General features: G+C 47.4%; 4 protein-coding genes across 7 annotated transcripts; 3 read left to right on the top strand and 1 right to left on the bottom strand.

Moving 5' to 3' along the window:
• Positions 1-2,916: 2,916 nt before the first annotated feature.
• On the bottom strand, positions 2,917-3,795 carry LOC120674558. Its single transcript, XM_039955724.1, has 2 exons — positions 3,205-3,795; positions 2,917-2,922 (listed from the first exon to the last, which is right to left on the bottom strand). The coding sequence occupies exons 1-2, from the start codon at positions 3,793-3,795 to the stop codon at positions 2,917-2,919; spliced, it is 597 nt and encodes a 198-aa protein (XP_039811658.1).
• Positions 3,796-4,415: 620 nt separating this feature from the next.
• LOC120671985 (GDSL esterase/lipase At5g62930-like) lies at positions 4,416-8,233 on the top strand. 2 transcript variants are annotated; one of them, XM_039952265.1, is made up of 7 exons: positions 4,416-4,678; positions 4,789-4,904; positions 5,088-5,165; positions 5,273-5,413; positions 6,168-6,244; positions 6,888-7,052; positions 7,671-8,233. In XM_039952265.1, exons 1-7 carry the CDS (start codon positions 4,606-4,608, stop codon positions 7,825-7,827), a joined length of 807 nt encoding a protein of 268 aa, XP_039808199.1. In that variant the 5' UTR covers positions 4,416-4,605; the 3' UTR covers positions 7,828-8,233. The 2 variants fall into 2 exon arrangements, with proteins under 2 accessions (XP_039808199.1, XP_039808200.1); XM_039952266.1 differs by lacking the exon at positions 4,416-4,678 and having other exon boundaries at positions 5,070-5,165.
• Positions 8,234-10,715: 2,482 nt separating this feature from the next.
• LOC120671984 lies at positions 10,716-14,147 on the top strand. Its single transcript, XM_039952264.1, has one exon. The coding sequence runs from the start codon at positions 11,030-11,032 to the stop codon at positions 13,838-13,840; it is 2,811 nt and encodes a 936-aa protein (XP_039808198.1). The 5' UTR covers positions 10,716-11,029; the 3' UTR covers positions 13,841-14,147.
• Positions 14,148-14,844: 697 nt separating this feature from the next.
• On the top strand, positions 14,845-25,405 carry LOC120672555 (mediator of RNA polymerase II transcription subunit 17-like). 3 transcript variants are annotated; one of them, XM_039953038.1, is made up of 9 exons: positions 14,845-14,997; positions 15,162-15,292; positions 15,395-15,593; positions 15,686-15,799; positions 15,982-16,067; positions 16,148-16,541; positions 16,693-17,154; positions 17,237-17,557; positions 24,868-25,372. In XM_039953038.1, the coding sequence occupies exons 2-9, from the start codon at positions 15,201-15,203 to the stop codon at positions 25,183-25,185; spliced, it is 1,986 nt and encodes a 661-aa protein (XP_039808972.1). In that variant the 5' UTR covers positions 14,845-14,997; positions 15,162-15,200; the 3' UTR covers positions 25,186-25,372. The 3 variants fall into 3 exon arrangements, with proteins under 3 accessions (XP_039808972.1, XP_039808971.1, XP_039808973.1); XM_039953037.1 differs by having other exon boundaries at positions 14,853-14,997; positions 15,167-15,292; positions 24,868-25,405; XM_039953039.1 differs by having other exon boundaries at positions 14,876-14,997; positions 15,121-15,292; positions 24,868-25,345.
• The last annotated feature ends 218 nt before the right edge of the window (positions 25,406-25,623 follow it).

Below are 25,623 nucleotides of genomic sequence, written 5' to 3'. Positions count from 1 at the left end.
GCTCCTTTATTTGAAAAGAGAAAGCCCCTACGTGATATCTTTCCTTCTCTGGCAAAAGAAAAAAGACCAGCTAGCACCGGTCAGGATTAAAGTCCTGCCAGAACCAAACCTGCACTACCGCCACCTCCTATTTTGTCTGTTTCCGAAGGATTCTATCCTTTTAATACTAGTAATTTACTCACATTCATAATACAAAGCAACTCTTGGGGACATGGCAGGCAAAGCTTCGAAAAGATATAAGCAAATTTGAACATATACAAAGGTATTTTCAGCCCTAAAAATTCTAAACTTTCAAAAAAAAACCTAGCAATTCTTGGGAACCAAGCATGCATTTTTTCAGAATGTACATATGATTACAAGACAAGATTCAATAAAAAAATCATATTGGCTCCTATCTTCATGATATCAAAATAACTATTGTGAGAAAAATAATTCTTGTCCTTTTAAGTGTTATTTATGATTTTTTTTCATATATATATGTGTGTGTGTGTGTGTGTGTGTGTGTGTGTGTCCATGATATTTACATTTTTTAGAAAAAGTAATTGATTTTGAATGAGGATGATTGGTTCGTTTACAAATTAAGGACTAGGAACCATTGGTTCAACCGTTTGAATACTAGACTTGTTGCTCTGTTGGTGAAATCTAAGGAATTGCATGTTCTTTACTATTACCAGAAGATGTTCAATGTATGTTCCTCTATTGGAATGGCTGCATGGTTTACTTGACATTTTTCATAGCTATGGTGTTGGTATTGTCTCCAATGCATCCGAAAGGAAGAAAATATGGTAATAATTGAGTATTCAATATTATTAGCAATTGTAACATATCTTTTGTGAGCTTGAACATTTATTTATTTGAAAGAATATTTTCTTGCGAATTGAAACCTTGAGAATTCCATTGTCATTCCTCTACTACCAAAGAAGTCTAATTCCAATGTCATTTCTATGAATTGTCAAATTTATTTACTACAATTTTGAATATATATATGTTTGCCACTCATGCCTCTCCTATACCTTTCCTATAAATAAAATTACTATTTAATTTTTTGAATAAATTATTTTGTGTATTAAATATTTTAAAATGACGTGTTACGTGCATCTCCACTAGTTGTGATTAGGGATGGCAATGGGTACCCGAAATCCGATGGGTTTTTGCTCCATTAGGGTACGAGTTTGGATCAATTTTTAGACCTGTAGGTTTATTAATGGGCACAAAGTCCTACCCGTTGGGTTTATGGGCATGGGTTTGATCCTACAATACCCAAACCCGTAAACCCATGGGTTTTTTAAAACCCGATCTAACATAGAATAATTGTCATTTTATTTTGTGAGTTTATAACAAATTTAACATTCCTTTCCTTCAATCCTTATTTTGGTAAATCCTTAAGCGGTGGGTATGGGTGTTGTTGCTTTGTAGTTGTCGTGTTTGTATATGCATATGATGGATTTGTGATTTTGTATGGTGTTATGATCATTTAAATATAGAGCTTGTTATTTATATTTATATTTTTTGTAATTTTTAGTGAACCTAGATTTCTTACTCTTAATACGCTATACAATGATGTTTACTATATTAAACTTATTGATCATGAGAAAAAATTATATAGTAATGTGTAGACCCATGGGTGACCCGTGGGTACCTGCTAACCCGATGGGTTTGGGTTTAGGCAAAATTTTAAACCCGTCACGGGTATGGTTTTTTAGTGGGTTCAAATATTTTTCATGGGTTTGGGTTTGGGACGGCAAAACCCGTTGGGTTTAGACCCGTTGCCATCCCTGGTTGTGATTCAAAGAATCGAAAATAGCACAACAAAATAGTCTTCTAAAGTCCCAAATCTCTCATTTGGTCCAATAGCTTTTTTTAGAATTACATGGTACAACGTAGATGCCCACAACACGCACGCACACTCACCCCTATGAACACACGTACGCAAACCCTACCCCTATGAGCATCTCCGAAGAACTGAGCACCGACAGATTTGAAGATTCCCGAAGTCATCATTGACGCTTCGTTGTCGACGGAAATGTTGCTTACCACTTAATGCATCACGCCAGTAAATCCTAGGAAAATCCCAAGAAAAGATGCGAGCACCAGGATTTGAACCCTGGTGAGTAGCGTCCCACTAGACCGTTCTAACATTGGCTACAAGCCAATTCGTAATTTGGCCCAAAATATCTTAGCAGCCCATTCCCATACCCCCACCGCCAGCCCACACAGCCCAAAGTCTGTCATCACAGCCCGGCTTCGCCTCCCAGCCTTCCAACTCCCACAAATATTAAGAGTCACACGCGTGATTGATTGTCAAATCATCATATAAGCTCCAATAACTATCTTTTATTTCGGAACAATTTTTTTCCAAAATAAATATTTTATATTGCTGAAACAATTAAAAAATTATTCTAAAATAAAATTGTTTCGAAACAAATTTGAGTAGACTATACATTTTGCCTGATTTATTGCACTAGTTTAGGCCCAAATCTCGAGTAGGAAGGCTTTTCGAGTTGCGACAAGTCTGCTGGGATTCACGCGGCGATACCCAGCGGCCCCCCAACTCCCGTTTCGGTCTCCCCCTGCCGATTCCCCCGCGGCCCCGCCGTCCTGCTACTGTGCTCTACTCCTATGCTCTAGTCCGCCCATCCTGCCCCCCCCCCGGCGGCCGCCGCCTTATGCTGCCTCGCCGCTGGCCGGCCCTGCCGCACGTCTCGCCCGTCGCCCCCCAGCAGCCAGCAGCCAGCCGGCGATCGCCCTGGGCGGCAGGGTCCAGGCGCCCAGGCTCCGGCCGCCTGCTGCGCAGGCGCAGCAGCACTGGCCGTGGGGCCGCCCCGCGCCCATCCGAATCTAAACTTGGAGGGGGGTTTTACATTTTTACCATTATAACGAATTGCACTCATCAGATTATCACTATTACGATGCCACCTACATCTATACCATAAGAGAGAAGTTTGACTTACAAATTTACCACATTTGAGGATGTGGCAGCCACGAGACCTGTCCACGCTGGCGCTGAGTCAGCATGCACCGACGCCGTTCGGCCCCGTTACTGCGCGCTGGGCCCGATTGACGCGCCGCCGCTAACCATATCCGACCGAATCGATCCCCCCTCTCCTCCCACTTCCTTCTGCCGCATTCTTCTTCTTCCTCCTCTTGCCGCGCTGCTCCTTCCCTGCTCCCCCCCCTCCACCGCAGCCGGCGGAGCTGCACCACCTTGCGGCCGTCCACGGTGACCCAGGCCTCAGCGTCGCCGTCCAGCACCACGACGCCGATCTCGTGCTCCGCGCCGGCCTCCAGGAACCGGGCTCTCGTGGACCAGCAGCCGCACCCGACGAACCGCTCCCGGCGCCGCGCCATCCGGGAGCCCGCGATCGGTATCCCGCCGTGCAGCCGCTCGACGTACCCGCGGCTCAGGTCGCCCAGCAGGAGCACGAACTCTGCGTCCGCCACGACGGCGACGTAGAACCCGGAGGCCGGCTCGGGCCCGGCCCCGCCGGCGGCGTACCGCGCCGCGGCGTAGTCCCAGAAGACGCCCACCACGCAGCTCCCCGCCGTGAACGTCCCGCTCCCCTTCTTCTTGTGCAGGTGGCGCGGCGCGGCGGCGGCCTCGTGGACGGCGGCGGAGAGCGCGGGCCCGTCGGGCGCCTGCGACCACGTGACCTCGAGGAGCAGCTCATTGCCAGTCCCGGCGCGTCGGAGACAAGGCTGTGGACGAGGACGACGACGCCAGCGCCGGCGAGGAGCTGGAGAAGCCGGCAGCTCCGGCGAGCGCCCGGCGACAGAAGCCCGGAGGCGGAGGGGCATCGGGGCAGGGGTTCTGCCTGCTGATCCAAGGCTTCAGGGGCTTTTCCAAGAGCACTTAACCTGTACATGCCGTTAGAGACTTTCCATCGCCATTTTTTTCACTTCCTTCTTCTTGATTTGTGTGCTTGGAAGAATGGATTAGGATCGGCGTGCTGCTGGTTGACCACTTGTTGATTAATCCGAACATGACAAGGGGCGTGTGATTGTGAATGGTAGCATAGGAGAGAGGCTGACATACGGAAAGAGATGCTTTCGTTTCAGTTTGCGCTTTCGTTTCAGTTTGCTGCGTCGCTGATCTGATTAGTGATTTCACACGACATGACTGCAACAGGAGAGGGGGGATCCATTCGGCCGGATAGGGTTAGCGGCGGCGGCGTCAACCGGGCCCAGCGTGCAGTAACGGGGCCGAACGGCGTCGGTGTCTGCTGACTCAGCGCCAGCGTGGACAGGTCTCGTGGCTGCCACATCCTCAAATGTGGTAAATTTGTAAGTCAAACTTCTCTCTTATGGTATAGATGTAGGTGGCATCGTAATAGTGATAATCTGATGAGTGCAATTCGTTATAATGGTAAAAATGTAAAAACCCCAACTTGGAGTCAAATATACATTTTACAAGACACAACGCGAGTGTGAGGAACGCTGGTGTATTTTACTAAAAACATCTGCGGCAGTTGCTGTCGCCCCGCGTTACTTTTCCTGGATGCTCCCCCGTTAATCCGTCACCAACACTGCACCCACGGGCTGATCTTCATCCTCTCTGCGCCAGGGAATAACACTCCTTTGATCAGATCCGAGTCGCCGCAACAATCCATGATGATGCGCGGATCCTGCCCTGCAGCACCCGCCACTACCCACCCTCCCGTCTGCCCCGCTGGCGCCGCAGGTACCTTGCTTCTGCATTCTCCTCCAATCTTTCTCGCATCAGCCGCTAGCTTGTCTTGGTCCCTGTCGCCAAAATCTCCCCCTCATTTTTGAGATTTGACTCGCGCACAGGTGGATCTCTAGGACTGGTGCGGCCGCGGGTGGTGCTCTTTGGCGATTCCATCACGGAGCAATCCTTCCGTTCCGGCGGCTGGGGCGCTGCAGTCGCTGACACCTACTCCCGCAAAGTATATTCAGCAACCCCTCTTAATATATTTGACAATAGGCCGTATTCTTTAGTTTTCCTCCCATCGCGGGCCTTACCCACTGCTTCTTTGGTGAATTGGTAAATAAATTTTGCTATATCTTGATTTAGATGCTCACAATTTCTATATTTATGCCATCACCTCTAGTGATTTTCTTTGTGCTAGGCTGATGTAGTTGTCAGAGGTTACGGCGGATACAACACAAGATGGGCTCTTTTTTTGATGCACCACATCTTTCCGCTGGTAAGACACTATCCAGATTATTGCTACTGGTGTCCGAGTATGTAGCATTATCAAGCTATTATTTAGCAAACAGATTGATGTGCTGCAAATCATCTTATGCACTGTAGGATGGTATTGCACCACCTCTTGCAACCACTATATTCTTCGGAGCTAATGATGCGGCCCTTTCGGGAAGAACTAATGAGCGACAGCATGTCCCAGTTTCAGAGTATAAAGAGAATCTCAAAAACATTGTTAATCATTTGAAGGTAATTTCTTTATGACAATATAATAAATGGGTAATGTTTTAACCATGGCTTTTATGATGGATATGCTGATATCATTTTTCTTTACGGGACTCTAGCTAGTACATTTAATAGCTTCTGTTAAATACCTGATCTGGTATTCTTTAATTACGATCAGCATGCTTTGTGCCTATAAGTGAAAGCAAGGAAAGGCTCGGGAAATTGGTGATTGATTATTGAGAGTACAGGAGTACATTATATAGGCAAGGATCGATTATCATAAAACCCACCGGCAGCCCTAGCACGCAAGGCTGGGCGGTGGGCGCCACGGCCCATGGCCGGCCCACTAGGTCACACTAGCAAACTTATATGGTTCTCATGTACAATGTGAAGGACCGTCGGTTGTTGAATGAAATGTTGGTGTTATGTGGGCATAATATAAGTTGGATATATCATGTTTGTCTAGTCAGTTAAAGAGAAGTAATCTAACCTCATGCCTAATATATCATCTTCTTTTATCTGTTTTGGACCCTTCTATTGAAACTTGGGAAAACAGTTTTTGTTTTTTCTGACTTATGTCTCACCACAACGCAACAATGATACTTAAAACCGTTGTAGAAGTTAGTGTAAGTGAGTTACATAGTTTCGTATGGAATCATTGAAAGAGAAACATTTATAAATTTGATACTGGTATTAGTTTATTTTATACACTTTGGATTGATATTCAGTTGTCACTCTTTAAAGCTGTTGTGCAAATTTTACTGAAACCTCAATGCAGGAGTGTTCCAATTCCATGGTTATTGTACTTATCACACCACCTCCTATCGATGAAGAAGGAAGGGAAAGATTTGCACGGTTCGTACAGTATCACTTGTTGAACTCTTTTTCATATGTTTGTTCTTGTATAATTTTAGCTTATGACTATTAAAGAAATAAGTAAAAAACAAAAAGTAAAGACATGGTGTTGATTTTAATTCTTGTTTTATGACTGGAAGAAGATACAAAATATTTCGGTATAAACTAATAGTTGGGCTATAGTTCTATTTGCTCATGGCATTTTTCTGGACTTGTTCTAGAGTGAGCTAAAATGTATTTACACTAATTATTTTTTCAGTAAGTTTCGTTTGTATTTCTTGGTTACATATTTTAGAATTGTCTTTAAGTTTTCTTTGTTAATATACCGAAATAATTGTCCTTAGATAGAAGCGCTGTGAAGGAGTAATCTGCATGACTAAACTAGGAATTACGTTCGCTACTAATATCACTACTATTAACGCCTTCTTATATTTTTTACTAATTTCTCTTTTTGTTGGTGACTCATGTGTTTCATCTCTAGCAAACCTCCACTTGCTTGGGACTTAAAACGCTATGTTGTTTTTATTGTTATCTGGCTTTCATTTGTTTTGTCTCCTAATAGTAACCAATAATGCTTCATTTGCCACAAGGTTTAACATGCATTAGATGTCTTATAGCGATTCTGATGATTTACTCTTCAAAGGTCACTGTACGGAGAGGATGCGAGGAAGCTACCTGAAAGGACAAATGAAATGGCTGGTGTCTACGCTGGTCAATGCATTGAGCTAGCCAGAGAAATGCATATACCCTGCGTTAATATTTGGTCAAAGATGCAGGAAACTGAAGGATGGCAGACGCTTTACCTAAGGTATATGTGTACATAGCACTATAGCTGCTGTAACCTTATATTCCAAGTATGTGTAGTGTAACAGATGTTCTATGTAACAATTTCTTTTGTTAGTCATTTTCGATAATTTGATGCATGATAAAATTCCAAATATTAGGTTTTTTATTGATATTATATTTTCTTGTTGGAATGATACAACGGGTTTATTGATGTTGCGTCCTTTTCCATCAATTTTAAATGTAAGCTAATTTTGTTAGATTAAATCTAGATTCTTGGCATGGTCTTTATCCTGCATTGTTGGTAGATTGTTGTTTCATTTGTTTTCGTATTTTGGTTTCACACTGTTGTTTATAGGCTTCACATTGTGACATATAAGATATAGTCATGGGTTTATGGTATTATGGTGCAGTTAATATCATGCATATATTTATTGGGATTCCAACTATGAAAATTGGCCATAAATTTAAGAGGTTGATGTCTGTTTGTTTCTTTCTGCCAAACTAGTGTTTTCGTCTGCAGTATAGACAATCTTGATTGTATAGTCTTGAGCAGAAGAGAACAGTTTTCCTGAACCCCTACTTTCTTCAAGAACCTAATACATCAATAATCATTGGAAATATTTTTGTACTGATTTATCAGTGACGGCCTACATCTGACACCAGAAGGAAATGCAGTTGTCCATAAGGAAGTTGTCAAAACTTTGAGAAATGCTGGTCTGAAAGCAGAAGACATGCCGTATGACTTCCCTCATCATTCCAAAATAGATGGCAGTTGTCCTGACATGGCTTTCAAATGAAGTAATTTCACGCTGTGTGTTTGTTTGGAGTTTGTACTGCCAGCTTCCTTCATTGAAGATTATGGTTTCCTCTTTGTAAAGCAGAATGGACCAATGCTTCTGGACGATGCTGAGATTCTTCTACACGATCTTCTTTTCTTTGAGAAATGTAGCTTCCATTTTTGTGTGTAAGAAATAGTGAATTATTTCTCATTGTAACGAGTATTAGATATGGAAAACAATTTGATTGCGATTGGTTGCTAGGCTTTGATTGTGATTGGTTGCTAGGCTTAACTCAAGCCAGGCTAGGAGTTAGCCATGGCCAGCTTAAGCCCGGCCACAGTAGTGCACACCCCCCTTTGTATGGTTGCTATGTTAAACTAAGGCTGGCTTATGAAACTTGTGTTTGGTTGGCTGGTTTGCATAAGATAATATTGGGTATGGCCACCTCTTATTTTTCTCAAGGTGAGTTTAACACTTTAACTCTTACCTTTGCTCAAATATGGTGTTCGGTCGGCGGAACAACAGCTCAACAAGGTCATGTGAGAACTATACTTCTTGGAGGCTTGGTACAGTGGTACAACTCTTACCTTTGCTCAAATATGGTGTTCGGTCGGCGGAACAACAGCTCAACAAGGTCATGTGAGAACTATACTTCTTGGAGGCTTGGTACAGTGGTACTCGTTTTTTAGGGTGTATTGTAGTGCTCTTTTTCATATTACATCTTCCATTTAAATCATGGAGGTTTATTTTGTTCTCTTTTGTTTAACAAGAAGACCAGGACCAAATAATAAAGCCTCAGTTCCATTTTATGTATGTGTATAAAAAAAAGAACCGTGAACCTTAGAGCTATTCAGAATAAGCTCAACTGATTTGCTACTAGACTAGAAATGGTCGTGGTGTTGCTGCGCATGGCCATCCTTAGCTTTTCTTTTTCTTTTTCTTTGTACTTAGATGAGCACGAACAATGGTAACTGAATTGTTCTTTGTACAAGTATTGATCTTTTTTTTTTGAGGAGTAGCAGAAATGTACAAGAGCTTTAAATAGTTTGAGATGAGTATATAACAATGGATGTTATTTATATGTATTATGTCAGTTATATACACATTTTTTTTGTAAAGTATAGAATTTCCAGATTTGATTTTTTTTTGAAATATTGAAAATGGGCAATAGCGTTCATACACGTGGTTATTTAAGACTGTAAGCACATGCATAGATTTGAACCAGCGGTAATAAACCTTTGCTTGATTTGGTTTCTCAAATGATATAGATGGAGAAACTGAATCGGTAATGCTGAACATTTGATTTTGCAATAATGCATATGATATTGTATATATATATTCCATAGATCGAGTTATGAGAATCTTGATTTTACATAATTTTTATAACTTGTAGCTGATTAAAACAAAAAAGAAAAGGAAAAACTTAATAGGACAAATGCTTTACACCTTGGTCCCTCCCTAATGGAGCCCAAAGGACGTTAGGTGGCATGATATTTTTGAGCAATATATTGCTACAATATCTGGTAATGCTAACCTTAGAAAGTTATATTGTTTTAGATAGAGTTATCATAGATTGGAAGTGTTTTTAGATCACTTTCTTTGCGTTGATTTCAATCCATGCGGGAAAGGTGCATTGACCAGATAAACGTTTCTTCGTAGCTACTCGGTAAGTTTCTCCAAGTTTTCTTGAAAATTCTCGATCAATTGCAAACTTTTGTTTGGGTGAGGAAACAGGCCAACGGATTGAGGTGTCCATTGTACTCTACTAAATTTTTTTGAAAGAGAATTTTGCTATTTAGAAGTATTAAATTTTTTTGCACGGATGAGTGATAAATCGTGAGAGGAATTTAATGAACCTAATCAATCCATTATTAGCGAATAATTACTGTAGTATCACTGTTGCAAATCATGAATTACGTAGATTTATTAGATTCGTCTCGCGATTTTATAACCTATTTATGTAAAAAAATTATAAATATATTTTATTTTATACTTCTAAATTGTAAGATTCTATATTATGTGGAGTGTAAAATTTTCAAGAGGGAACTAAACACCCGGTGCCAGTTTTTTTTTATATCAACACCCGGTGCCAGTTGCCACAAGCAGCAGCAGATCAGCCGTCGCTATTTGCCACAAACACCCGCGGCCGTCCCACGACCAGGGTTTACCTAACCGGTGGGAACCGGTCCGGGTCCGGTTTGGGCCGGTACCAAACCGGCCCAAATTCAAAATTTAAATTTAAATTCAAAAAAATAAAAAATTTCCAAAAAATTTCTAAAAATACTTCAAGGTGCGACGAATCTAATGGTGTCAAATTTTCTCAAAAATTCGTTCATTTAGTATAGTTTGCGGGGATTTGAAGTAAAACAAAAAAACGTGCATACAAAAATATACAAATACAATGTAAAAGTAGTACAAAAGAGGGTTGGAGGGTTCATTTAGACTAAAATATGTTATACAAACATTTATTTAGTATACTTTGCGGGCATTTGAATTTAAACAAAAAAAATTGAATTTGACCGGTTACCAGTCAAACCGACCGGTATACCGGTACGAACCGGTTGAACTGCGCCATTTGAATTCAAATTTGAATTCCACCGATTCCGACCGGTAACCGGCCAAACCGGACCGGTATACTGGTACCGGAGGCCGACGGTTACCGGGCACCGGTCGGATATTAAAACCCTGCCCACGACTACCCGAGCTGACCGAGCCGCCAAGCTGAGACGGTGCGCCGCGGACCACCTGAGCACCTGGGCTCCCGTCGCAGCCGTACCGCGTCACGCCTACTGCGTGGTCGTGGTGGATTCCCCAGACAAATGGGGCGCACCGCGCACGCACCAGCCCTTTCGCGCCGCGCCACCCCCCCCCCCCCCCCCGTCGTTCCCTTGCCAACCCCCCACTCATCACTCGCTCGGTCCCCGTGACTCGCTCACGCCCCGATACCGCGCCACCCACCCGCACGGGCGACCCTCAGCGCCGCCGCCGCCGCCGCCGGGGGCGGTGAAGGCGGCTAGGTTTCCGCGCCCCCCACCCCCACTGATTCCCTTCTCCGTTCCGCCCGGCGGCGCGTCCCCCTCTACCCCACAGCTCGGCCGCCGCCAGCGCCGCTCCCACTCCCTATTCCCAACCGAATCCGATCCGCCCTCTCCACCCACACCCACCGCTCCTCACGCCACTCGCGCCGCATCGCGTCCCCCATTCCGCTCCTCTCGCGCCGATGGAGGCCAAAACCCCAGCCTCCGACGCGGACGCGGCGGCCCAAACCCTAGCCGCCGGGGAGCTCGTCTGGGCCAAGCCTTCCAAGCCCCGCCGCCACTGCTGGTGGCCCGCGCGCATGCTCGCCGCCTGCCCCGCCGCCGACTCCTCCACAGCCCGGGCCGCGGAGGTCTGCTACTTCGGAGAACCCGCCGCCGCCGCTGCCGGCGGCTCCGGCGCGACGCCGGCCCCTCCCGCGCAGGTCCGGCGCTTCGCGGACCCCGACGCCGACGCGATGGCCCGGGGCAGCACCGCGCGTGGCTTCCTCGCGGCCGTCGAGGAGGCCCACGCGCGCGCCGTCGCGGCCCTGCGCGCCCAGCTCACCTGCGCCTGCGTCCCGCCCCCGCCGCCCGGGGAGGAGGGCTGCGCCGTCGTCGGGGTCGCCAACCTGGAGCCCGCGGAGTTCCTCGCGGCGCTCCGTGTGGCCGCATTGGGCGCGCGCGCCTCCCCCGTCGGCCTGGTGGACCGCGCCAGGCTCAAGAGCTGGGTCCGCGCGTTCGGGGAGGGATGGGGTCCAAATGGTGCGCAGCACTACCCGCGGCGCCCGCTCGAGGACCTTGTGGACAAGATCGACCTTGACGTGCCCGCCGGCGAAGATAGAGATGCTGATGATTGGCTCGCTCAGGACGACCACATGCCGTTGAAGAGAGCAGAGGAGACACCAGTGCTGAAGAAGCGCAGTGTCACTGCAGTGATGGAGTTGGATGTGGGGGAGGATCAGGACAAGAGTGACAGCCCTGGGCCTGTAACGTCCAGGAAGCGGGAGCGGAAGAAGAGCAAGTACCTCTCGCCACCATACACCGACTTGGGCGTGGTTGTGCTTCCCCGTAAGCCGGTTGATTCGAAGGCATCTGTGCTCAAAGCCGCTGAAGATGACAGTAAGGTATTGCCATTGTCAGACAGCATTGTTGTCGAAGATGTCTTGCTGCTGGTACGGGGCTTAGGGAAGGACCCCCACCATATGGGCGTTTTTCCAGAGGCTACAGAGGGATTTCTCGGTTTATTTAGAAGCTCAATATTCATAGAGGGTGATGACAGTGCGTCTTATAAGGCGCATGAGTGTCCAGTGGCGCATACCTTGAGAAATGTCAGCATGGATATTGCTCCAGGTCTGGTTTCTGATACACATCCTGTTCTTGAACAAGACAAGCGTGTGTCAAAGAGGGGCAGAAAAAAAGATGGAGATGGGAGTGGTGGCTCTTCCATCAAGAGGAAGAAGCGGGAGAAGACCTCTCCTGCTGGTACACTTGGCTCTGGTATACCAATTACCCCTGCGATTCCTATCAGGCAAGTGAAAGCAGAAGATACAAGAACCGTAATGAAGGTAGGAAGCAGCGCAAGGGGTATAGTTCAGGATGAGAAGAGCAAACCATCACTTTTCAAATGTTCTAGTTCAGCTACAGTTCCTGAGGCAATAAAACCAGGGCAGGAGCAGGTCCAAGAGAGTTATAAATCTATTCTGGAAAAACCTCAGGCCATGGGCAATAAGCTGCCTGAAGAAACCGCAAAATACAATGATACTAAATTGGAGGGAACAAAGTCAGAAACTAATATGCAAACTGTTATTGTAGGTGGGCCTGTCAGAAGTGTCCAGACAGAAACAGCGGAATCAGAAGCTAATATTCACATAGATGTGAGTGTACGAAGTGTTGATGTGGACATCCCTGTCGGACGTGTTTCGAAGGAATCAACAGATTCAGAAGCTAGTGTACACAGGGACAAGAATGTGCAAGGTGCTGTTGCAGTTCCTGAAAGAATTGTTTCCAAGGAAGCAACAGAGTCAGAAGTTGATGCTAGCATAGATAAGAATGTGCAAAGTGCTGTTGCAGGTGTGCCTGACAGAAGTGTTTCAAAGGAAGCAACAAAGTTGGAAGCTAATATTCACATAGTTGAGAATCTGGGAGGTGCTGTTGCAGGTGCGCCCATTGGCAGTGGACCATCTCCTATGCATGAAGTCATGGCCCAGCCTTTAGATGAAAATAAAGAGCCTGGAAGTGTAGAAATGCATACAGTCCAGCAATCTTATGCTTCTCTACAAGCCCTGGTGCCAGAATTGCCTAAGAAAGAGAACACTAATGGCACAGATGTAATCAGTCTGAGGCATGCACTCAAAGATGACTGTCCAAAGGATGAAGCCCATGTCCAGAAGGTGAAGCTACCTGCTGGAGCTGCATCAAATCATTCCTCTGGTGAAGTAGTGAATGGCACATGCCCTGTTCCTGCTAATCCTACTCCTAATAAAAAGAAGAAGAAAACTGCACAGGACTTCTATAATCCAGCAGCCATTCTCGTGGAGTTCACACCTGGTGTCATTGTCCCTTCCAGAGAGGAGCTACTCTCCACATTTGGCAAGTATGGCTACTTGATAGAGTCTCAGACTGAAATTGTAAAAGCTGCCCGCAATGCGCGTGTTGTGTTTGGGAAAAGCACTGAAGCTGAGGCAGCATACCGTGACCGAGAACTTCTTGGTCAGTTTGGGGCTCCGTTTGCTACAGTAAGCCTCCAGTATCTTCCTCCAATCCAGCTGAGTGTGCCTTCTCCATCTCCTTCACCGTCACCTTTGCCTTCACCATCTCTTGCTTCGAAGCCTCCGCTCACAGATATTAGGAAGAACCTTGAGAAGATGATTGCAGCTCGTCATTCAGCTTTAAACAAGGCAACCTCATCAGATGGGCTAAATCCTGTCCCAGATAAGCTTCTGGGGGACATGCATGGCCTTTTGGCAAAGGTTGACAAGATGCTTAGTAAACCATCTGCTAATACTGCTCCTTAGCTCTGCCACTCTGAGGATTATGGCTGTAACCTTTAGGTAGTTAGAGAATTTAGTGTCTCAGTGGCTGTGTTTGCTGTGCTGTTTAGTTGTAGCTACTGCATTTTAAGTTTATGACGGACTATATTGTTTGGCCATTTCAGCAGCTGTGGTTCGGAACTCCTGTAAATCGTTGGGGGCTCTTGTGCCATTGCTTCATGCATTGTATATGCTCTAATAAGGTCGCAGCTTCTTCTGGTGCCCTGATTTTGTGTTCTGTTAATAGTATACCACGTGTTTACCATTTATCGAAGTTGCTGTGGTATTGAAACAGTTCATTTGTATTGTAGCCGATGATCTGAGCGAACAGAATGCGAAAGAACACTGATATCCACTGATGTGCAGCATGTGATACGATCATCTGAATGGAAAATGAATTTCAGTATTTCAATTGTATTTTCATCTTCTTGCAGGTTATTTTACGTGCCTAGAGTCGTTGATCTTGGAAAATTCTACTTTAAGTATAGTCCTAATGTTCTGGTAGCCTCTGAATATCTCCAGTATGCCACATATTGCGTCCTCCACATTTATAAATAGGGGTTTGTGGAATTGCGGCGAAGAGAAGACCCTTGAGTCTATTCTATTTATATCTATCGTCATTTGAACATTTGAATTTTACAATTTTATGCATTTTGACATTACAATCTCAACATTTTGAACATGAAATGTTGAACATATGTTAAAAATTGTTGAAACAGTTTCCACAAAATGCTTAATCAAGCATTCGAAATTTTTGAAAGGCATTAATTTCTGGAATTAATAAAAGAAATGTGTCTAAAAGAAAGGTGGAATAAAAAGGAATAAATAAATGAAAAAAGACGACGGAAAAAACTTAGCTAGGCCTCCTTTCTCGCGAGCCGGCCAACTGGGCCTTCTGCTCCTGCTGAATGATGCGGATGAACATGCGGGCCGTGGGCCTGTCCGAAGTGGAACCAAGCACACCCTGTTCCGGCCCGGCTATCTCTCTCTCTTCTCCCATCCATGCTTTTCTCCCTCCTCTCTCTCTGTCAGTCTGTCTCGGTCTCGGACTTCCATAGTGGCAACGAGCCGACGACAGGGCGAGTGGCGCCGCCCGCCAGTTCTTCGTCGGGCGCTTCGCCGGCGACGAGTATCAGACAGGGGTATTCCCTCCCATTCCCTTCCCATCCCGTCCTTCGTCTTTAAATCGAACACCCAAAACCCTAACGTCTGTATTTGCATTCGGATCTGACCATGTCCGCTACTGTGTCCGCCCTTGTCTTCAGTTCGCCAGATTGATCCGTCCAATTTTGTTTTGTTGGAATAGTAAAGTAAGTTCAAGGAAGCAAGGGAAAGGGGGAGTGCCATGGAGAAAGGGGACGTGCTAGTGGACCTCGACAAGCTTCCCATCAAGCGCCTTGAGGCCATCGATGAGGCTGGCAACGAGCACTATCCACCGTAAGCTGGCCTGCCAACCCCTCAGCTATTCCGCTCAAATCCACCTAGAATTGACTCGCTTACCCATTGCTCTGTGCTTGCTGGGGGTGTATGCTGCTGCAGGGATACCAGCAGCGAGGAGCAGCGCCTTGCAGCCATCCGCCGGATTGACTTCTCCTGGGTCATCGAGAAGGATGCCAAGAAGGCCAAGAAAGCAGCTGAGGCCGACACTGCTCAGCAGGCATGGCCGTGGCAGGGCCTCATGGAGAGCCTGCAGCAGGCGCAGCAGGAGCTCTCCGTTGTCATTGACCTCATTGGCACGGTTGATATATGCATACTCGCGAATTCCAATTTCAGTCTCTGTGAATGCCATGCAGGTAACTGTTTCTGACTATGCTTGAAATTATGCTGCAGGTTGAGGCAAATGATGCTGTGGCAGTCGCCTCGACAACGAAGCCCAAGTCGCAGCCAAACGAAATACTAGTTGACATGGCAGTCTCTGCCGCCACCAAGCTCCAGCGCCTTCGGGTATGCTCCGTGCCATGTCTATCCCATGTAATTAGATAGGATAGCATATTTCGACTTTTGCAAAACATATCTAGAGTTGAAAAGGAACTGTAGTGGAGAATGTCTCTGTATTGACATTTGAAGGCTGTTTATTATTGTGCTTACTGCTGCAATCTTCATTTGTGCCTTTTGGGATCTCTCAGCATTTGTCAAGGTACTTCAAACAATCTGCCAAGACCATGGAGCAACAATTTCAAAAGGAGACTAGGTTCTATAATTCATTGATAAGGTAAATATTGTTGTTGAATTTTTTAATATAAAAACTCTTTAAAATCGAAGCTTTTGACATACGTGCTGATGGATCCACAGACTGCAGCAGAACTGGAAGGTGAAGCGGCAACGCGTTGTTGGGAGCGGTCCAGGAAGCGAGGGTTTCATGTTTGATCTAGTCGATAGTTATCAGTTAGACACAACGACAATGCCTCGGATATCCCCATTATCTTTAGTTCCAATTGATCAAGACTCTTCAGGCACTTTATCTGTACAAATTCCACAGAAGTCTTTCCGTTCCTTGAGCCTTCAATTTTATGGAGATAGCACCAATAGTGCAGAAGGCAGGGCCAGCAAAAAGAAAGAAGGTACTTTAAGCAGCACTTCTTCTGAAGCTGAAAAGGATGCTTTGGAGAATGATGATGTCAATAAGTCTGTTAAACAAGCACATTCCATCCTTCGTGACATCCACAAGACCATATTTGAGGAGCAGGTGGGTTAAATGCCTATGAGTTCTTGCAAATTTATCTTCTGACTAACTGAAGCAGCATGGATAGAAAAGAATCATTGAATCTCCTTTGTGCTGTTTGGCTTTATTTATGTATCTGTACCATCACACTTAATTTAGTACATATGTCATGTAGGTATTTGATATGGTGATCCGCGAGACATTTACCCAATCTCAAGGCATCAATGTTACTGGAATGTGCGAAGATTTTCTCCAGTTAGCGATTGGCCAGGAGTGTTCGTTGTGTCTTTCACTTGTGCCCTCTGGACAGAATAGCGACTCAGAAACAGTAGGTCAGGAAGATCATATGGACTCGGAGTATTCTGGAAATCTTGCAGTAGCCACTGTAAATGGGAAGCATTATTTTTCAAACAAGGATTTGAGAGGATTTCCTAATCCAAAAAGTTTAGAAATTTACTTGTTACATATGTTCCATGCAAACATTGTAAGAAAAATCAGGGAGAAATCACGTCTTGTTGTTCGCTACCAGAGTCCTGCTCAGGCTGCTCCTGAAGAATGTGGCCTGCTCGGTCATTTCTGCATGACAGTGGCTCACAAGATATTTTCTAATAAAGTACATTTGGAGCTGGAGAGTGTGGTATGATTACTCTACAGTTGTTAACTAGTAGTGACATAATTTGGGTTTAGACTGGCATTCTAACTTCCTTTCTCTAATGCAGGTCAGTAGGGTTCATTATCTTCATCTCTGTTCTCTTCCTACATGGCATTCTCGAACATCTTCGTGGTCTCTCTGCTTGAAAGTTCCTCAGCCTATCCTGGCTGCTGATCGAATCACAAAGCCTTCAGATAATAACGAGCCTAAATACAAATCCAGGTCACAATTTAATACGAAGGTGATCTTGAAAGATGGCCAAATTAGTTTAATGGGAGAGGGCTCTCCAAGCATTGCTGGATCATTGACTGGGAAACCATCTAATGGACGTTTAATAAATAGTTACAATTGTGATTTGGAAGACCTCCCAATGATGCTTCTGCAGCAGGTAAATGTGTGGTAACAATCTTTTGAGTCATCCTTTTTCTTTGTTGTAGATTGGTATGATGAAATTATCCTGTAGAGTATCACTGGAATTATCTACTGTTGAGGAGCTAAAAACAACAAATAGTAATTCATTTGCCCATGAGTCGGGATCAAACTCTGCCACATAACTCTATGCATAATTATAGTATTAAATTGTGGCTCTTAAAATCTTACCTTATGCCCCTTCTGAAGGGATATTATTTTCTATTTCATAGCGGTTTTGATGGCGACCGCTTCGCCTTTCCCGCCCCCTCCCCTCCCCGACGCCTTTAGCCCAGCCACCAGCCGCCCGCCGCCGCTCACCCCGAGCCCGGCGGCCACCCTTCCGTCCCACTTCACCATCCCGGCGTCTAGGATCCCCCCTCCCCCGTCACTCAGTCTAGCCGCGGCAAGGCGCAACATTGGTGTCGCGATACCCCGCCGTCCGGAAAGTCTGGCGGCGGCATCTCCCTGCCGACGTTCAAGGAGGTGTTGCTGGCGGCAGTTAAACCTGCCTCGCCGGTGCTGGGTTCCCCCGCGGCCTCCTCTGCTCGTCTCGGCGGCTCTTCCCCACGGATTGTGCTGCACCCGCGCGAGCGCCGACCCCCTGCATCTGCTACGGTCCACGACGACGATGAGGGCTGGCAAACTGTGGTGAGTCGGCGAACGCATAAGGAGCTCAGGCGTTTGGAGCGTCGTCCTCGTCGTCCTGTGCCGGCGGATCTCCGGGGGAAGTGGTTTAACTGCTTCTCCCCCCGGCACCGGGCGGCGGCCTGCACTCTCGCCGCAAGGTGTTTCCACTGCCGGGAGCTTGGCCACCGCGCTCACGACTGCTCGGTGCGGAGTACTACTCCGTCAGGCCGCGCACCACGTCTGGTCTGGCGGCCGGTCTCCAGGGTGGCTGCGCCTCCGTCGACCATGGCCACCTCCCCTGCTGCCGTGCCACCCTCGACCGGGGACGTTGCTGGCCAGGGACGGCACCGGCGGCGCTCCCGCAAGCGGCGCGGAAGACGTGACGCCCCTTCTCCGCCTCCTCCCCAACTCCCGGAGGACTCGGGCGATTCCCCTGCTTCGACCTCTGGCGCGGACGAGCGCCCAGTCGATGATGGTGGCCGGCCGCGACGTCCGCAACGGGTGATCGCACGCTCCACGGCCATCTCCCAGAGGGAGGAACGTCTGGCTGAGCGGGCACTCGTTCTGTCTGTGATCGCCGACGACCCTGGCGGCCACGCGGAGTTCATTGTGCCGGCCATTGCCCAAAGGTTTGAGATCGAGGAAAATCTGCTGTCCCTCCACAGTTTTGGATCAGCTAATTTCCTCTTGATTTCGCCGGATGAGCAGTTGGCCACGAGGATCTTCAACAATGGTAGACCATTGGTGTTTCCACCGGTTCGCCTTCATGTTATGCGTTGGTCGCGCTTCCTCCACTCTGAGGCGGCGTTCTTCTCCTCGGCAATGGATGTGGAGCTCCGTGGTATTCCTGCACACGCCTGGGATTTGGAGACGGTCGCACAGCTGCTGGGGGATAATTGCATCCCCTGCGGCCTTCCTCCTGAGACCACAACTAATCGTAAAGTTTACCGGCTTACGGCGTGGTGTTCTTCTCCGAGCTCCATTCTTCCAGAGGTGGACCTCGTGATTCCAGAGCCGGCGGCATTTGGTGGTGGCATTCATACCCTCCGCTACCCCATCAGAATTTCGGCGGCGGCGCGAGGACCCTCAGCCAATCCGCCCCCTCCCCCACCCCCTCCGTCGTCCGATTCTGATCGGCGTCGTCGCCGGCGGTGGATCAGGCGGTCGTCTGCATCTTCCCCTGCTCCGGCGGAGGCGAGCGGGCCGGGGCCGTCTGGAGGGGCCCACCGCCCTCCAGTCCACACGCGGCTGGGACCGCCGGTCGTTGGACACGGTGACGAGAACCGAGGCGACGCTTCGTGCATGGGCAGCCCTGCGCTCAGCATTGATGGCAGTGTTCCCGGGGCGGCTCTGGGCACGCGCCCCGACCCTGCTGCGGAGGGGCCTTCTCCTGTTGTGGAAGACATTTACATCTCCTCGTCGGCCGGTGTAGCGGTGGCTGATGCATTGGGTCCCACGTCCCGCTGTACCCCGTTGGCGGCGGCAGCTTCCGTTGCTTCGGCTCCACCCCCGCGACCAACACAGCGGTGGACACTTTGGCAGCTTTGACTCCCTTTACTGCGGGTGTAGGTGACACACCTCCGGTGCTGGACACCGTTGACGGCACGTCCCCTTCTACACCCATCGCCGACGCACCTTCAGCCACCGTGCCGCGTACGGGTGGATCGTCGCCGGGATCAGGCACCGGTGACGGCGTGTCTCCTCCGACGCCCTGGGCCGCCGTCGACATTTGTCCGGCGACTGATGATTCTACGACACCCTTGGCCGCCGTCGACGTGGTGGTGGGTGGCACGCTTCCGGTGCCGGGCGCCGATGATGGCATGCCCCACCCCGCGGCTGTGTTTACTTCGGCGGGCATCTCTTCGACAACCCCTCCTGCACCCACCCCCCCAACACTTGCGGCCACCGCAGCGGATGTCACTACATCAACCCCGGCGACTACCGGTGTGGGTGGGTTGGACACACCTCCGGTGATGGTCACCGTTGATGGTGTGTTCCCGTCCACGCCCTCGGTGGTCACTGCGGCGGATGCTTCTTCGGCAACCGTGCACGAGTCTGTTGAGGGTGTGTGTGGCACGTCTCCGGTGCTGGGCACTGTTGATGGCGCGCCACCACCTCCTGCACCCTCGACGGTCTCTACGGCGGCTGTGACCACCAAGGACGTCGGGCTAGATGCTTCACCAACTCACGAACCTCTGCGACCAGCACTACAACCTGAAGCTGAGGTGGCTCAGATCCCGCCGCCTCCTACAACGCTTGTTCCAAGCTTTGCGCGGGTTTACTCCCGGCGCCCAAAACCTCAGCAGCAGCACTCCGGGCCAGATGCCGCGCCTCCTGTTTCTCCTGTTCGACTTGGCACATCCACTTCAGCTTAACACTCCAGCCAACGGAGGCGCTTCCTGGCGAAGATAACAAAGAAGACGACGATGATCCTCCCTACTCCAGGAGCTAATAGGCTGCGTTCACGCGCCTGTGCCCCTTGTGCTCCTCCACGACGCAGCCGCCACATCGCTGGTATGGAGCCGGACACTCCGGGAGGAGGGGCGCCTTCGCGAGCAAAGAAGAAGGTGATGAGGGCCCTGAACCTAATTGGGGAGACGGCTGGCATTGATCAACAAAGTCTAGAAGAATACAGCAAGCTCTTCACTGGATCGGGGTGGCTTCCTGATAACCAAGTTCTGGCACTGTCTGCGCTTTTTGGTTGGGCGGCTCCTGATGATGAGGAGCAGGGCCTTGTGGTTGATTGTTGATCCCTCTAGCTTTTGGTCGCTCTTCCCCTTTTTTGTGACAAATGAATCCCTCCAAGATACTTTGCTGGAACGTGCGTGGGTTGAATTCTAAGGCACGTCAAGACACTGTAAGAACTTTGATTACCTCCTGTCAGGTCGAGGTTGTATGCTTGCAAGAAACAAAAATTTCAGGCATTTCTCGTGGCTTCATTCTGTCAATGCTTGGCTCTGATTTTCCTTATTGGTTGGAGCTGCCGTCCATAGGTGCAAGTGATGGAATTCTGGTAGCTTGGCGCCATGGACTTGGCCCTGCCAAGGCCACCCGAGTTGATAATCACAGCATCTCAATCCAATTCTCTCCTGCCAGCTCTCACGATTGGTGGCTTACATGTGTATACGGCCCTCAAGGTGATGACAACAAAATTCTGTTCATGCAAGAATTTCGAGATGTGAGAGCCGCCTGCCTAGGGCCATGGTTAATTCTTGGGGATTTCAATTTAATTGCAAGTTCAGAAGATAAAAACAAAGGTCTCACTAACAGAGCAATGACTGGAAGATTCCGCTGCCTGATTAATGAGTTAGAACTAAAGGACCTGCCTCTACTTGGTCGCAAATTTACTTGGTCTAATCAACAGGACTCGCCGACGTTGGTTAAACTTGACAGAGTTCTTTGTTCAGCAGACTTGGAACAATTGTTTCCTAATTGCCTCCTACAAAGCTGTGCTACTGACGGCTCGGACCACTGTCCCCTCCTCCTGGGGATGAATGACGTTCAGCCAGGGAAGGCTAGATTCCATTTTGAGGCTTTTTGGACCAAATTGGAGGGTTTTCAGGATGCTGTTGCATCTGCATGGGCATCTGAACCAGCCTCTCATTGCCCTTTTGACACCCTGGCAAGAAAATTCAGAGCAACCGTGAGAAGTTTGCAAAGCTGGAGTCAAAAGAAAATTGGACATGTCAACTCACAGTTAGCCTTAGCCAGGGAAGTTCTCCATCAACTAGAAATTGCACAGGATTCACGAGGTCTCTCCAGGCTTGAGATTTGGCTAAAAAATAAACTCAAGCCATACTGTTTGGCTCTTTCCTCCCTTCAGCGCACTATAGCAAGGAGCAGATCTCGCATTAATTGGCTCAGCAAGGGTGATGCCAATACAACCCTGTTTCATGCACATGCTCGCCATCGGAAGAGGAAAAACTTTATCAGTAAGCTCACAACTGATGAGGGGGTAATTCTTACCAAACACGAAGAGAAAGAGCAGGTTATTTTTGACTTCTACAGCAATCTTCTGGGCAGGAGCATAGACAGGGAAGTGACAGTCAACTTATCCGAACTAGACATGCCAAACATTGCTCTCAATGAACTAGAAGCACCTTTTTCTGAAGAAGAAGTTTGGAAAACAATTAACTCCCTACCTTCAGACAAAGCTCCTGGTCCCGATGGCTTCACGGGAAAATTCTATAAAGTTTGCTGGCAGACTATAAAATTAGATATTATGGCTGCAGTCTCAGCTGTTTGGAGCAGAAAGTTTGCCAATTTTGAGTTGCTGAATTCAGCCTTCATCACTCTCCTGCCCAAAAAAGAAGATGCCTCAAACATCAAGGATTATAGGCCCATTAGCTTGGTGCATTCTTTTGCCAAACTCATAACAAAAATTTTAGCCAACAGGCTTGCTGCCACTCTTGACAAGTTGATCTCTCCTAATCAAAGTGCTTTCATTAAGGGTCGCTTCATCCTGGACAATTTCTTGCTGGTTCACCATACTACAAAATTCCTGCACCAACAAAAAGAAGCCCGTATCCTCTTGAAGTTGGACATCAATAAGGCATTTGATTCGGTGTCATGGCCTTTCCTTTTGGAGGTTTTGAAACATCTGGGTTTTGGATCAGTTTGGTGTGATATTTTAAGTGGCTTGCTGGCTACTTCTTCCACTCAAGTGCTTCTAAATGGCTCTCCAGGGGAGAGGATACAACATCAACGCGGACTAAGGCAAGGTGATCCATTGTCACCAATGCTTTTCATTCTAGTCATGGATGTGTTGTGCCATTTGGTGAAGAAAGCTGCAGATGAACAACTCTTGCAACCACTCGCCAGAAGAGCTTTGCAACACAGGATCTCTTTGTATGCAGATGTTGTTGTTTTATTCTTGAGACCATCAGCAGGTGACATTGAAATCACGTTGGATATCCTGCAGCTCTTTGGAAGTGCTTCTGGCCTCACAACCAACTTACAGAAAAGTAGTGTTCTTCCTATAAGATGTAGCGAGGATGATAGAGCTGTTCTACAGGAAACTTTGCCTTGCCAGCTTTCTGACTTCCCTTGCAAGTACCTAGGGGTCCCTCTCTCTCCTCTTAAGCTAACCAAAGAACAGGTTCAGCCCATCATTGAAAAAATTGCAGACAGACTCCCAAGCTGGAAGGCTGACCTACTTACTAAAGCTGGAAGAATGATTTTGGTTCAATTTGTCCTCACCTCAATGCTGATTTACATCATCATGGCACTTGATCTTCCCCCATGGGCATTGAAGGCTATTGATAAGATAAGAAGAGGTTTCTTATGGAAAGGGAGAAGAGATGCGAGGGGAGGACATTGCTTGCTAGCCTGGCCAAAGGTGGCCAGACCAAGGAATCTGGGGGGCTTAGGTATTTCTAATCTTCAAAATTTGGGGTATGCTCTGAAGCTCAGATGGTTGTGGCTGCAGAAAACTGAACCTAACAAAGCTTGGGCTTTCTTCCCCATCCAAGCTTAGGCTCAAGTCCAAGCTTTCTTTAATATGGCTGTTAAGACAGTGGTCGGAAATGGGAAAAACACTCATTTCTGGAAAGATAGGTGATTGTTAGATCAGAGCTTGGAACAGGCCCTGCCACACTTGTTTAGTTGTATAACAGTTAGAGCAAGAAAAAGGTCAGTTTTTGATGCCATCATTGGTGGGAGATGGATCTCAGATATAAAAGGTGCATTGACTGTGCCTGTTCTAGTTGAATACCTGCATCTTTGGGAACTTCTTTCTAATGTGGTACTGCAGCCTGATGTGGAAGATACACATATTTGGAAATTCTCAGCTTCTGGCTCGTATTCCACTAAATCAGCCTATGAAGCCTTGTTTATTGGGGCCACCTATTTTAAGCCTTGGGAAGAGATCTGGAAGAGTTGGGCTCCAGGGAAGTGCAAATTCTTCATGTGGACCGCAACTCACAATAGATGTTGGACAGCTGACAGACTAGCACGTCGGGGTCTTGATCATCCACCAAGATGTCCACTATGTGATCAGGTTGGTGAAACAATGGATCACTTACTGGTATCATGTGTGTTCAGCAGGCAATTATGGTTCAGCATTCTCCAACTTTTTGGGCTAGATGCCGCTGCTCCACAGCTAGACGATCTGACCTTCGTGGATTGGTGGGTGAAAGCAAGCAGCAGATTCTCTGGTCAAGAAAAGAAAGGCTTCGACTCCATCATTATCTTGGGGGCTTGGCTAATTTGGAAGCATCGGAATTCGTGTCTCTTTGATGGAGGAAGACCTAACTTGGCCCATGTCATCTCGACCTTTAAGGAGGAAGCACATCTTTGGGCAGTGGCAGGGGCTAGAGGAGTATCTCATCTCCTTGCCCTGGCTTCTGCATCCTAATCTTGTGGTCTTGTGGTCTGGTCCTACCTAGTTTTTGTTCTTAACAAACACCTTAGGTTTTGTATTGTGGGCATGTTACAGGCCCTCCCAATCTTGTAACAGTTTTGTTTTTGGGGGCTCTTTACCCCCCTTTTCATTCTTCTTAATATATTGATGCGCAGTTCTCCTGCGCATTCGAGGAAAAAAAATGCCCCTTCTGAAAATCGTTGTCCATTGTCAGTATCATGCTAATCTCTGCAATCTATTTCCAGGGCTATTGTGAACCTTATTTTGCAACAGTTTGATAACTTATTTTGTGTTGACAGGTCGCCAGCCAAGTGATCCACTGGCTTCATGAAGAAGCAATGGTTCTCGGGATGAATGTGACCAGAGATTTCCTGTGCCTTTACTTCGATCTTGACCAAGGTGAAACGCTTGGCCTAGTGGCACATGTTGATCCAGATGATGCCTATGGGTGCATCTCCTGGTACCTCACCGTTGATCACCCGACGGAGGAGGGAAAGATGTCAGCTGATAATCCGGAGTTGGAGAAGCGTAGGTTTTTGGGGTACCTTTCTCTGGAAGTTTTGTACTCTACCCTAATGGACCTGATAAAATTGTGCAGCACAGGTGTCAAGCACTAAGACAGCTAGGTCCGATCAGATTTGCCCCTCTTGATCTACTTAAGCTGATTAAATGATGTGTATTCGTGTTGTATTTGAGCGCATGTAAAGCTTTGGCATTTTGTGCGCCTGATGTGTGCCTTTGTTATTAAGTGATAATGTGTTAGCCTTTTTTATGCTATATACGTAGTATCAATTAACTGGAAAATGAAGAGGAAAGCCAAGAGCCCTTCACGATGTATTTTTCTTGATGCATTCTTATTCACCCTGTTCATGGTCCGGGTTCACAGGTTTTTGGATAAAATCCAACCCAACCCATGCCGGAGTTAGCTGGGCGGTCTGGAAACCGGCGGGTTAGCCGGTTTTCATGGTTTAATAGCCGCTCCACAAATCTACTACATTCCATAAGGCGGTGCCGCCTTCGGAGTCGAGACTCAACTCTGCAACTCTGTGTGTTGG

Source organism: Panicum virgatum, chromosome 5N, assembly GCF_016808335.1.
Source record: "Panicum virgatum strain AP13 chromosome 5N, P.virgatum_v5, whole genome shotgun sequence".
Lineage (NCBI taxonomy): Eukaryota > Viridiplantae > Streptophyta > Magnoliopsida > Poales > Poaceae > Panicum > Panicum virgatum.
The sequence above is the reverse complement of the archived record's forward strand: the minus strand, read 5'-3'. Positions and strand labels throughout refer to the sequence as shown.

Coding starts and splice junctions, on each gene's coding strand:
- LOC120672555 (XM_039953037.1), top strand. CDS start 14,858: ATGCTTTTCTCCCTCCTCTCTCTCTGTCAGTCTGTCTCGGTCTCGGAC. Junction 15,594..15,685: donor TCATTGACCTCATTGGCACG/GTTGATATATGC, acceptor ATTATGCTGCAG/GTTGAGGCAAATGATGCTGT. Junction 15,800..15,981: donor CCAAGCTCCAGCGCCTTCGG/GTATGCTCCGTG, acceptor GGGATCTCTCAG/CATTTGTCAAGGTACTTCAA.
- LOC120671984 (XM_039952264.1), top strand. CDS start 11,030: ATGGAGGCCAAAACCCCAGCCTCCGACGCGGACGCGGCGGCCCAAACC.
- LOC120671985 (XM_039952265.1), top strand. CDS start 4,606: ATGATGATGCGCGGATCCTGCCCTGCAGCACCCGCCACTACCCACCCT. Junction 4,679..4,788: donor CTGCCCCGCTGGCGCCGCAG/GTACCTTGCTTC, acceptor ACTCGCGCACAG/GTGGATCTCTAGGACTGGTG. Junction 4,905..5,087: donor CTGACACCTACTCCCGCAAA/GTATATTCAGCA, acceptor TCTTTGTGCTAG/GCTGATGTAGTTGTCAGAGG.
- LOC120674558 (XM_039955724.1), bottom strand. CDS start 3,795: ATGCCCCTCCGCCTCCGGGCTTCTGTCGCCGGGCGCTCGCCGGAGCTG.